Raw genomic sequence first — 13,407 nt, 5'->3', positions numbered from 1 at the left:
AACTAAGCATTGTGCTGAAAAACTAACAAATATTGAGGGTGGATGTAAAAACTACAAATTATCAGATCTGCCTATGACCAGAATATGAACTCAAGAGTCTTGGTTGAAATCCAAAAATAAAAAGTACAGAATCAAAGCTATTATTCAGCTATTATTTCAGAGACAGTAGTGAACTACAATGAACGGAAGTTATTTGATAAAATTCTGCAAGCACTGGTAGACAAGTTTTTATTATATCTTACTGGAATGTCACCCAGAGCTACCCCTGTGAATTTTCATTAAATTGTCCCATAGCTATCTATAACTTATTTGCTTTGCTTACTTTCTCCCCTGAAGCTACTAACATGAAGCAAAATGAGTGAAAGGAATGAAGTTACAAAGCATTCATTACTGAGATGCATTTCTACCTAGAAATAGGGATCTTTTCCTATTTAGGAAAAGGTTTCAAATTGGGTGCCCACCAATTGCAGTACATCCTTCATAAACTGCATATCCTTCAGATCCAGTCCTACGACAGATCCAGCTTGATGGGTTTGATGCTTTTAGCTGGAGGCCACCCATAGCAAGTGAGCATCAGCAAATCCAAATGATGACTGCTTCCTGGGAGAAAATAATAATTGAAAAATAAGGTAGGTAAAACTACTGCAACTTCACCAGCTTGATTTTTAACACCCGTGCTCCCTTTATGCTCATCTCCTCACAGGATATATCTCACCCTTCTCTGTGCTGTGCCGGTCTGAGAGTCTCTGGATGTGAGGAGCTGCAGTGCAGCAGCTGCCTGTGCTGGAACCATCAGCTGGAACCACCACATGAGAGCCACCACCTCCACTCCAAGCAGTGCCACCACAGCACCTCCACTGTGAGCACTGCCACCACAGCACCTCCACCCTGAGCACTGCCACCATAGCACTGCCACCATAGCACCTCCACTGTGAGCACTGCCACCACAGCACCTCCACCCTGAGCACTGCCACCATAGCACTGCCACCACAGCACCTCCACCCTGAGCACTGCCACCACAGCACCTCCACCCTGAGCACTGCCACCACAGCACCTGCACTCTGAGCACTGCCACCACAACACCTCCACCCTGAGCACTGCCACCACAGCACCTCCACTCTGAGCAGTGCCACCACAGCACCTCCACTGTGACCACTGTCACCACAGCACCTCCACCCTGAGCAGTGCCACCACAGCACCTGCACTCTGAGCAGTGCCACCACAGCACCTGCACTCTGAGCACTGCCACCACAGCACCTGCACTCTGAGCAGTGCCACCACAGCACCTGCACCCTGAGCAGTGCCACCACAGCACCTCCACTCTGAGCAGGGCCACCACAGCACCTGCACTCTGAGCACTGCCACCACAGCACCTGCACTCCAAGCAGTGCCACCACAGCACCTCCACTCTGAGCACTGCCACCAGTGCGTCTGGGCTGTGCTGAGAGATCAGTGCAGCACTGCCTACAGCCCTTAGCACCAGCAGGCACAAGTACCTGCCTTGCCAGAACGTGCCCTTCAGCCCAGCACCCTCAGCAGAGCAGTGGCATGGGCAGAGTGGCTCTGGTCTGAGAGAAGGAGAAAACAAAGTACCAGTAAGACTGAAGACCTGCATGTTCACAATTAAAAATGTTTAGAGAGTACTTTTGCTTCCCTTTGGAACAGTCAAGATGTTTTAAATAAAGGATCATTTGAGTCAATTAAACTTTGTTGATTTTGGGGTTTTTAACATGTTATTCCAAAACTGAAGGCCCTCTTGTTGAAATAAAAATTGGGTTTGGGAGGGGTAGGATAGACGGCCAAGATTTTATATAATTTCTGTGAACTCAGGCAAGACTTACTTTTGTGACTCACTGATTATGACACCTTCTTTTCCTTGCAAGCATAGTTTTTTCTGGAAAACAGATTATTTTCTTGCCTATCTTTAACTGATCCAAATACTGTCAGATGACAGACACTGCACATGCATACTCCTAAATGCATTGCTTCCTTTTTCCAAACCACAACTTCAAACAAAACTCACCAGAATCCGGAAAAGGACAAATACAAAAAAGACAAAAAAGATACTTGCATAGTTATTCTCTTTTTTTTTTTTTTTTTTTTTTTTTTCCTGTTTAGATTACACAGTTACATTTATGCCTCTGGACTGAAAAAAATTCCAGAGTTGTTTTTGTTGCAACAATATATGCGAGTTAGCCCACTGAAATGAATCCCAACAATCGCACAGAAACAAAGCCAAGGGATTCATGGATGAACGTCCTGGCACACTGGGCATCCCTGCCTGCACCAGGCTGACAGAGACAGGGCAGCCCCTTCTGCCTCTTCTCATCCCTCTCCCTTTCCCAAACACAGTCAGGAAATGCTCACTGACAAGTAGCAGACTTCAGCTAACACACCATGACACTTTTTAAAATGGAAAAAAAAGAAAATGGAAAATACAAGCAAAATTGCCATCAAAGGCAAGAAGCTCATACTCAAAACCAGGAATTCAGGGGAAAAAAAGGGAGGACAACTTCAGTGCTTTTCCTCAGACACAGAAGCTTCCCTTCTCTGACAGCAGACTTAAAAAAAAAAATCTCTTACTTAAGAATTTTCTAGATTAGTAAAGTAGACTTTCAGACAAAGAATTTTCAGTATTTGCTGGAAGTAGAATTAAAACAGTGTCCAATACACCAATATCAGATATAAAATTTGCACAAGAAATTAAATTATTATGAGTTCCATAATTTCCTTGAATGTTTATATGCAGGTGAAGACTAAAGTTAGAGGTTTGGATTTGGGAATTACATTTGCTTTAAGACCCATAGTAAGACCTCTAACCTCCACCAGAGCCACAATCTGCTGTCATACAACAGCACAACTTTCTGCATTTCATGGAGAACAGTGCTGGCAAAGCCCCACAAAGAGATTTTTAACCTCAACCCCCTGTCCTCTGTAGCCATGCAGGCATTCTGCTCCCACTTGAAATCAGTTATTATATGGGTATCAGCCTCTGCTTTTGCAAAAGCAAGGTTATGCTTCTCAAGTCAGAGCAACAGTTAAAGCTCTTTGTGCCAGTCTGTGACCCGATGCTGAGCTACGAATTCCTTTGAGTTTCTTGGCCTTTTGGTTTTAGTGGAAAGACCATTTGGAGTTTTTCCTGCCACTCTGGAAATGCAAAGGTCCCAGAGTGGAAGACAATACTTTTCTTCATCCTCAGTTCACAACTTCTCCATCCAAGAGTTCCATCCCTTGTGAAGGAATTCAGATGATGCAGTGCTATCAAGCATTATCAATATATTATGTAAAGCCCTTGACCTGCACTTTTGCTGTATGTATGTATCAGAGCTAAAATAAATTTTTGTAACTCTTACGTATTAATCTTTCCATAGATTTTGCTTCCTCATTATTGGTGAAATAAACCTGAGACACAGCAATGCATGACTGAGGAACTGCAGGTAACAGCTTAATTTATTTATTAAATAATACTGTAATCCACCCAGACATTTGATTGCTCCTGACTGCAGCGCTCTGCAGAGATCTACCAACACCAAGAGGAAAGGAAACCAGGGGAAATGTATTTACAGTATCAGCATGAGGTCTCCTGGGTTTTGTGCATTACATAGAGTATGTGCAGCCACTTTCCATACAGCTTGTAGATAACTGAAGGGCTGGGATTCATCTGAAGACTGTGGAAAAGTCAGATAGAGGTAGAGAGAATTTGGATGTTGGAACAGCATAAGGAAAAAGCCATCACAGAGAACTTTTCCTTTGATGTTCTTTCTGAAACTCACAGTGGGATCAGATCACACATTGCAGAAATCCCTGTCTTATTTCCATCATGAACCAGAGATCATGCAGAACACTCTGGGAAGGATCAATTAATGAAGAGCATTTCTCTCTTACCTTACTCATCCATCCAATCTGAGCAGAATTAAAGAATTGCTTCCCCTGCCTCCACCATGCTGCTCCTTAGCCTGTGAAGTGCTCTGTGAATCACTGACAATGATGCCAAAGCCAAGAAGCCATAGCAGTATTATTTTTCATAATCTTAGCTTGTCAAGATTGATTTCAAAATCAAGCTGTCTTTGGTACTAGGCACGAGACCTCTGAAACCAGCAAAATAGGGTTTCTCTTCAAGTGAGCAAATGAAGAGAATTTTCTTCTCCTCATCAATCAAGAATTCACTAGAGTACTTCAAGTCAATTTTAACATCGGATGCAAGCTCTATTATTAATCATGTTGTTAAGCTAGACATTTTTCTAGGGTAAGGATTGCTGGCAATAATCATCACATATGCACACAACTAAAGAAAAATTCTAGTTAACAGGATTTTAGCAGTAGCAGGTTATACTGGAAATGATCAGAGTGACTATCAAGGTAAAGGATTCTTATAAACAACTAATACCAGAAACAAAAAGCCTCTTAAGGATTTAGCATCTAAATTCTCAAGAATTAACCCTGCATGTCATCTTCTCAAGCTCTGGAAAGGAAAGGAATCTTAAATTCTTTAATGGTAGTGCATAAAAAAAATTCAAGCCAAGCCAATGAAACTAGTAATTTTTACAGTTTCCTATAATAAAACAGGTTTAGCAAAAATAGTTAGATTAGAAGCCAAACATATTTCATACTGCCTTGATGAGTTTCTACAAAGAAAACTCAGTAGCATACCCTGACGATGCCTGCCATAAGCCATAGGAGTTTTGCTTTTGTATAAAGAAGGATCTTGGTTATATAAACAGGCTCTTCACTGCAATAACACAAGTGGCCTATAAAGTAGCATTAAAAATAAGATTAAGTGATGCTTACCCACCCACTGTCAAGGAACCATAGATGCACAGAATAACCAGGTTGGTAGGGACACCAGGAGGCCTCTAGTCCAACCTTTGCTTTGTGCAAGTGCAGCTCTTGGGTCTGATCAGGCCACTCCCAGCTTTGTCCAGACAGGAATGAAACATTCCAGGGATGGTGTTCTCCCAGCACCTCTGGTCAACCTGCACCCATGTTCATCTGGCATAGTGAAGAAACTTCTTCGTATATCAAAGCCATAATCTTTCCTATTTTAATTTATGACAAGTATCTCATTTTCCTGTCACATACCTCGCTGAAGTGCCTGAATCTGTCTTCTCAAAAACCTTCTCACAGGTACAGCGATGCTGCTGCCAAATCCACACAAAGCCACCTCTCCTGAAGAAGCCCAGCTCCATCACACTCTCTCTCATGACAGTATTCCAGCCCAATCCAGCCTGGGGGCTCCCTGTTCAGTTTCCTCTAGCTTACCAATGTCCCTCCCACACTCTGGGCTCCAAAACTGGATGCAGTATTCCAAGAGGGGCCTAGCAAGTGCCAAACAGGAGCAAACAACCACCTCCATCACTACCAGCTCCAGAAGATCATGAAGGAGTAGCCTCTTCTTCTAGCAGAACATCACAGGCTTGTACCCAGCCTGTTTCCCACAGGTTGCCCCAGTCCTTTCCATCAGAGCTGCTGCCCCAGCAGTCAGTCCTCACCCTGTCTCAGGTACAGGAATTACATTTATGCTGTTTATTTTAAGCTGTGGTACATTACTGTTCTTCACATTCTGTCTCAAGGCCACAACCCTTTCACCCACAGCAGTAGTTAACATAGCTGGGAGAATTTCAGCTATCAATTTTAATGTCATGTTCCTGGTGCCATGGTATCTGCTGTACTCATTGTCATCTAAGGGCCTGAGTGAGGCAAGACTTCTGTCTTTAAGTGATAATATTGGAAGGAGAAGAAGAGAAGGAGAAGGAGAAGGAGAAGGAGAAGGAGAAGGAGAAGGAGAAGGAGAAGGAGAAGGAGAAGGAGAAGGAGAAGGAGAAGGAGAAGGAGAAGGAGAAGGAGAAGGAGAAGGAGAAGGAGGGAAAGCTTAGATCTTCATGGCATGCACACAAAAATATTCATATTTCGCCCCATGCAGCTGTCCTCTTGAGTGACACTTTCACTCCATAAATGTCTTTTTCATTAGAAAGTTGTTCTTCTTGGAATGTTTGCAGAAAAGAATGCACAGAATTTTTCATCCATGGATGAAAAGCTCCTAGACTGCTAGATTTTTCCAAACAAAAGATAATGCAGTTTTTATAACCTGATAAGACAAAACATTTTAGAAGCTAGAAAATTCTGCTGTATCAACCTACTATTTAAACTCCATACTTGGAAAAGATTTTACCTTCCTGTCTAGAGCACCAAAGTTTGCCTTTAAAAAAGTAATTTTAAAAAATGTAACTACCAGCAGAACAAGCCCACTGACATGACAGAACTGTGCTAACTGGTCTCCACCACCAACTGCATAACGGCATCCCAGACTGTGTTAAGGTCAGATCTTTCACCTATTTTAAAATTTCAATACTGAAAGTAGAAATTAATTCAGGTTTGAGACTATTAAGAGTTCAGTCCTGCTTTTCCTGATATTATCCCTTCAACACTAGTATTGTTGTTCTGATTATTTTCAGCCCTGTGCCAAGCACTACTTGTAGCATGGCTTAAACAGATCTCATGACAAGGGAACTGGGTTCATGTGTACAGCACTGGAGGTCAACTGCCAGGCAACTGGAGGGGAAAAAATTTCTAGAAGGTGGTAGTCTGACAGGGTCAGAGAGTTTGGGTGGGTTCTACCACCCCCATTAAGTCAATTTAGCTGTCATTCCACCAAATTACTAACTGAGCCAGAATGAAGAGCATCCCATCTGTCCTGCCTGCAGTCCCTGAACGCTGCCCAGAAGGAGATGCAGAGATAGCAGTGAAGAATTCCTCTCCAGGTCCAGTCCCTGTAATCACAGTAAAGCTGTCCTGCATTCACATACATCTAGGGCCTGATACCAACCACACACCTTTTGGTTCTTCATGGTTACCTTACAAACACCATGGGAAGGATTCTTCTGGTCTATACTTCAGCTTGCCCACACATCAAGCTACTTGTCTAACATTTGCATACATTTCTTCTAGTGAATACACTTGCTCACTTTAATAAATTAATTCCCAATACATTATATAAAGTATATAGGTAAGACACTCTTCCAGCAGAAGAAAAAGAGCTCAAAAGAAAGAAAGGCTAAAGGCTAAGAAATTTGACCTGCAAACACTGCTTGGAGGCTCATTCAATAACTATTCAACAATATTTGATTAATAAAACCATTCATTTTTAGAGCTTGGTGCAACATTCTGTGCTTAAATGGTTGTATTTAAATACTCTCATAAAGTGGTTCAACTGAAGTCTCTGGAAATGCTTGCTGGAGAAGATGTCTGCTGTATTTAATGAATTCCTATCCAAATAATGGCATGACTGTAGAGGCACCCAAAGGCCTCAGTTTGACTACAGGCACCAGCGTTCTAGGAACTGTGTCAGTGGTCAAATGAACTGGTGTCCCTATTCAAGGATCCCAGGATCAGCTTCACAGAAGAGTAGATGTCTACACATGTTTGGAAATAGAAACACTCCTGCAGGACACAGGTTGCTTGTACACTGAGTGAATCAGTCAGCTTTCCCAATACATTTCACCAAAAGAGCTTTATCTCTGATGCCCCTCAAAGGCCATACTGCATTCTGAAGCCCATATGAACAAACTTGTGTATTAATCAAGTTCCAGGACACTGCTGCAGATACTCCAAACAAGTCCTTCACCATCAGGAAAGATTTTGCTCAATGAATTACCTTCAACTCCTTTTAAGTTACATTTTTGCAGTGGGAACCTCCTCTCTGGTTGAGATAAACCCTATAGAAACCTTGTTTCTAGACTCCCGGCTCAAGCAAATCACATGAAGTTTATTTTCCTGAGTCACTTCCCTGAATTTATGCCTCTCACACTCTTCCATAGACAAGATAGGGCAGGAGGGGCCTGCCTATTTTTCTGTATGTTGTGGCACATCCAGAGGCACTAGGGAATGCACATAGTCCTACAGCTTCTCCTAGAAGCAGTACCACTGTTACCAACTTAAAACATCACCTTAAATACAAAAATCTAAAGGGTGTTTATGCTAGAAGGCAAAAAGAAGACACAAAACACCCAACAAACTTCTCTGGTAGGCAAATTTCTCCCTAACACAAGAATTCTCGTGGGGAATGTATATAAGAAAAAAGCAGCAGATTATTAGAAGTTGATGGGGTTTAGCTTACACACATCTAGAGGGAACGATAAAAGTCAAGCACTGGTCACAATGGACAGAAAAACTCAACCTGTTTATTATTGCCATACAACTATGAAGGAAGTCTTGTTATCAGCTAGCAAAGTTTCTAAGGAATTCAAATCTATGGAAAAACCATCCCTAATTGAACCATGTCTCAGCAGTGAGGAGAGAGCATATTAATGAGGCAAGGCTAGGAGGCACGATGAGGAGATAACAATACCCTGAGGAGTTACACCAGTATTAAATGTGACTTTATTACCGTATTATTCTCCTATGAGTCTTTACAGCAAAAATAACTCTGTTTATACAGATGTTCTTTCAACCACCACCTATTCCAGATTAAACACACACACACAGAACCTTGATATTTTAAGACTGCAGGCCATTAGATTAAATTAGATTTGTTATTTTGCTATAGTATGCCACTAGGCTTTACAAGGTTGATATATTCTTTCAGTGAAACTGAGACACATTAATTGAAATGAGATACCACACCTTTAATAATGCAGACTGATGTAGCTCTCTCACAGGATTTTTCATTCAGTGCCTTTATTTTAATTCCTCTGAGTGCTTCTAATAAGGTGCATTTCATCATTAGGAGGGCATTCTTCACTTAAGTAGTACATGCCAAGCTAAACTAAACTAATAGACTAGTTTGCTGTTACAAGGGGGATGCACAGTTGATATTTATGCAAAATTAAGCAAGACTGAACCCTGGTTTTCTACCCAAAGGTATCCACCAAAACTTCAGTGTAATTTAGACCACTCTACACTGCAGCATCCAGATTAAAGTAGTGCTGGCAGAGAAAAAGGAAGGCTTGTGGCACCCAGAAGACCATCTCTGGTGAAAGGTGACAGACCCAAGGAGTAAAAACAGGACCCCTAAGACCTCTGGAGCATGGAACAAAGTTCCTTGATCCTTACAGATCTAAACACTCATAACTTAATGTCCTGGCTGCCCATCTGCAAGAGGAGGAGAAGCCTCTTTTTCCAGTCCTACCACAGGAGAAATGTACTGCAGACCACGGGGTGGATTTCTGCAGCCCTACAACAACAGTGACAGCCCTCACACAAGGATTTAAACCAGATGAGAATCGAACAAGCAAGTCAGACAACTTAATCATTAGAAATAAAAATGCACAGTAAGCTGAAAGAGTTACCAATCTGTCCATTTCTACTTTAATTTCCTTGTATGGCAGTATTTTACAGCCTATGACAGATTTTAAGCTGTCTTACACTGCTAACATTCTCACTAGCTTGTTTGCTCCATACTACAGGTTCAATAGGTCTCCTTGCAATTATAAAAATTTCTTTTCTTTTCATTTGAGGGAGATGTAATTTTAAATAGTCAGAGGGGAGTTGGAAGACGCAACACACTGGACACTTCCTAACATCTTTAGGCCAGAGAATAAACTGGTGAGAGACAAGTACAGAGCCAGGTGAAGCAGATGGACTTAGTAGTCAGACACACCATGACCCCCATTTCTGCCTTTCATGCAAATTGATAGGGCTTGGCACACTGACTGTTGATACCTATTTTTTAAATTTTATTTCTTTTTAAGACTGACATTGCTTCTCGATAACTTTGCACTAGCATATCAAGTTCTGCAGAATTCCATCAGTTCAAACCATTCAGATTTAGAAGGGTAAGTGCTGACCAGATTTTTGGAAGAGGTAATAACACTCATGCTCCAGAGCTTAAGCCAAACTGGGATTAAAAGCAAATACGATGTGTTAGGCAAATTAAGCCACATTTGCTTCACTGGCAGCTTCTTCCTTCTTTCTCTTAGTGGGAGCACCAACTCTGGGCATTGCTGGAGAGGCAGATGCTTCCCTCTCACACCACAGCTGTGGCAGTGCTCCAGGCTCCTGACACATTCCCCTCAGGCAAGGGGACGGCTGCAAAATTAACAGTACATTAGTTCTGTCACTCAGGCATCAATCAGATGATGCTTTAACATTTGGAGGATGTTAAAGAGGAAGGAGGAAGCACAAGAAGTTATTGACAGCTTCCCCTGTACATATTGAACTCTTGGACTTGCATGGAGGACAAAGAACTTAAAGAGCTCTCCTGCTCTGCTCACCAGGGCCTGTGTAGCACAAGAAGCAGGCATGAGACCTCCTGCTACAGTGAACTGTGGAATAAACTGCCCAAGAGGGAAGCTTCTGCCTGACCCACAAGGTTCTGTTCTAATACAGGAAGACTTACAGTCCTTTAACTATTATCATGCCTGGAGTGGCTGATGACAGCTTTGTTATCTACAGAGAACTGCTTCACCATTGAGTTCTTGGCTTCATTGGCAGTCAGCAGGACTCATGGTCACAAGGTATGCTTATAGCATATGTATGATGGAGTCACGTGCCTCTCTCCCTTGGTCCTCAGTCATAAAGAAGGCTATAGAGAAACTGCTGTATTCATCTTCCCAAGACAAATGGTGTTTATGTGCGTTTCACTTTTCCAAGCTGCATGCTCACCTTTCCTTGGCACAAAAGCCCTTCTTTTCACATTCATCGTGGTTCCTCTGCCTCTGGTCCTACACCAGCCAGATTCGTATTATGTCAGGGCCAGTTCCCTGAAGACTGACACAGCATTACTTTTCCAATTGATACTGGACTAAAACATCACAGTCTGAAATTCACAGGGCTTCACAGAATCTTAAAGTCACAAGGATTTTTACAACCTTTTGCCTAGTCACTTTCAGGAAAGAGAATCCACTGAGGCTTTCTAAAAGCTGCAGATTAAATTCAAAGCCCTCAGCTGAAGGGAGCAGCTACCCCGGTATCTGGGTTTATGCCACCTTCACACATGTTCTGTACCGGAAATCAGATGGAGAGCTATTTTCAGCGTCTCTATTGGCACAAGCCAAAATATTTAACTGTTAAATTTGACCCACCACCTGCCCATCTTTCCGTTTTACGGCGCGAGGAAACAGCCAGCACATCTAATTTTTCTGCCCTGCTTGAACAGCCAGACTAAATCTCTCTCCTTGGTGGGCCGAGAGACGGGAGCAGGGGCAGCAGGGCTGTCCCCGGGCTGGCAGCGGGGCCGGCCCGCCCCTCCGCGCACTGCGGAGCGCTCCCTGCGCGGCCGCCGCTGCCGCCCGAGGCGCGGGGAGCCGGCGGGGCGCGGGGCCGGGCGGGGGCCGCGGGGCCGGGGGAGCATCCGCGCCCCTCCAGAGCGGCTCGGCGCACCTGCCCGGCTCGTGTTTACAGCCGGGTCCGTTCATCCCAGCGCCGGGGCGGGGAAATGCGATTAGCAGATTAAGTTTGGAAGCGGCGGAAGGGGGGGGTAGGGGCCATCCAAAGGCGCGCACCCTGCGCGGGGCTGAGCGGCGGCTCGCTCGGCCCCGGCTGCTGGCCCCGCAGCGAGGAAAGCTGGGGAGAGCGGCGGGGAGGCCGGGATAGAGATCAACGTGGAATAAAACGCCCACAGTCCCGGGGGGGACAGCGACCGTGGCGGGGAGGGAAGGACACCGGGTTGTCCCGCGGGGCGTCCCCGATGGGGTCAGGCGCCCGCACCCCTGCCATCCCGCGGGCTTACCTCGATCCATTTCTGAGCCTCGGTGAAGGCCAGCTCGGGCTGCGGGGGCTCGGCAGGAGGCTGAACCTCTCCCAGCTCCAGCCCAGGACTGGCCATCTGCAGGGCCCCGGCGCGCCGCGGCTGCGGCGGGGGAACAGCCAGGCACCGAGTCGCCGGCCCGGGGCGAGCCGCGGCCGCAGCGAGGGCACGCCGGAGGCCGCTGCCTGTCTGTCCCTGCCTCTCCCTGCTCGCAGCCGCCGGGGCGGGAGCCGGGGGCGGCGGCGCTCCGCAGCCCGGCTGGCTGCAGCTCGCCTGCGGTAACCTCTCTCCGCCGGTGCCCGTCCGCCCGCCCGCCCTGCCGGCTCGGTCCTCCCTCGGCTGCCGCCCCGCCCGCCCCGCCGGCGGAGCGGAGCTGCGCTGCGCTGTCCTGAGCTGCCAGCTAAAAATAAAACAGACGGGCGAAGCCGCTTTGCCTTCAGCCCATGCAAATGCCCGCGCCGCCGCCTCCCCGCCGCGAGCATCGCATCGGGCGGCGCTGCGGCCGGGGGTGGGCGGGGGACTCGGGCACCCCCGTGGGGGACGGGGACGGGGACGGGGATGGAAAGGCGCTCCCCCTGCTTGGGGCAGAGCCGCTCCCCTCACCCCTGGTCCCGGGAAGGGGGGACTCGATGGCAAGGCTCCCCTGCTCTGGGGGCAGCCAGTCCCCCGCCTCAGCTCTCGGGGGGCACCGAGCCGCCCACGGTGTGTTGCTGTTGGCGGCTGGTGCCTTAAACACCTCATTAATGGATGCTGCTCCGGAGAGCGCCCGAGAACCTCCATGTCCGCGGCGGGAAGGCGCTCTGCCCCTCGCCCGGCCGGCCCTCACCACCTGCCCGAGGCCGGGGCCGCTGCGCCGGGAGCGGGGCCCGGCAGGTGCCTCTGAGGCACTGCGGAACATCGCCCCGGGCTGGCTGAGCCTCGGGTGGCTGCCGAGGGGCCACACCGGCCTGGCTAAAACGCGGGAGGGCCAGCACAGCGCGGGACCGCGTTAGTCTTCCCTGGGAAGCAGAGCAGGCATCAAGGTGTGCTTGAAAATACAAACCATGATGAATGCTTCCCGGTTTTGTCTTCATGCAGAGGAAGAAATCCAACTCTGTCCTGCAGAGACTTGCATGCCTAACTTACATGGTGTGAGTAGTCCCAGATCAAGCAGATGCTTTTTAGCCTAAGGTTAAGCATAGAAGTTTCTAGAAACAGAATTTTTTTTTTTTCACCCAGTCTTTTAAAGACAAATCCTAAAAATCTCCTCTCACGGGTGTTTAAAACATGAGCTAAAGTTGCTTTCTTATATTTATGAAAGCATAGAAAAGTATCTGTGTGCTGGCAATGCAGGTGTGCGAACTTTAACCCCTACTAATAAGGTTTTTTTGAAGGGGTCGTAGCTGGCCACTGCTTCAGCTTGTGATAGGTGTCAACAAACTTTGACAAGAAGCAAACTGTAGGATCTACTTTTCAACGTGCCCTTAGTTTGGGCCTTATTTCCCTGCAGTTCAGTAGCTGGGATTTTAAATCTTGTTTATTTTGAAAGTCAACAAAAATTGCCAACTCTTAAAATATAAATATACCACGAAAGTGTATATATTTAACTCTGTTTCCATTCTAGGAATTTGTCTTTATTGTTTGCTACCTTTTTTTGGTCTTTGTTTATTGCCTCAAATATGCTGGAGTAACAAAGGGCCTAAAAACAGGATATAAGGTTTATAGGGATTTTTGTGAGAACTGCA

At 45.9% G+C, this 13,407-nt stretch overlaps 1 protein-coding gene across 2 annotated transcripts in view; it reads right to left on the bottom strand.

Moving 5' to 3' along the window:
• The window catches only part of LIMCH1 (LIM and calponin homology domains 1), a 174,408-nt gene extending 162,447 nt beyond the window's left edge, over positions 1–11,961 (bottom strand). For both annotated transcript variants that reach the window (XM_059471429.1, XM_059471431.1), the window contains exon 1: positions 11,666–11,961. In XM_059471429.1, the coding sequence (XP_059327412.1) occupies positions 11,666–11,761 (96 nt within the window). In that variant the 5' untranslated portion in view covers positions 11,762–11,961. The remainder of the gene's footprint in view (positions 1–11,665) is intronic.
• Positions 11,962–13,407: the final 1,446 nt, after the last annotated feature.

Source organism: Ammospiza nelsoni, chromosome 4 (genome assembly GCF_027579445.1).
Source record: "Ammospiza nelsoni isolate bAmmNel1 chromosome 4, bAmmNel1.pri, whole genome shotgun sequence".
In the NCBI taxonomy this organism is placed as follows: Eukaryota; Metazoa; Chordata; class Aves; order Passeriformes; family Passerellidae; genus Ammospiza; species Ammospiza nelsoni.
Note: the sequence above shows the minus strand (reverse complement) of the source record. Positions and strands in the feature narration are given on the sequence as shown.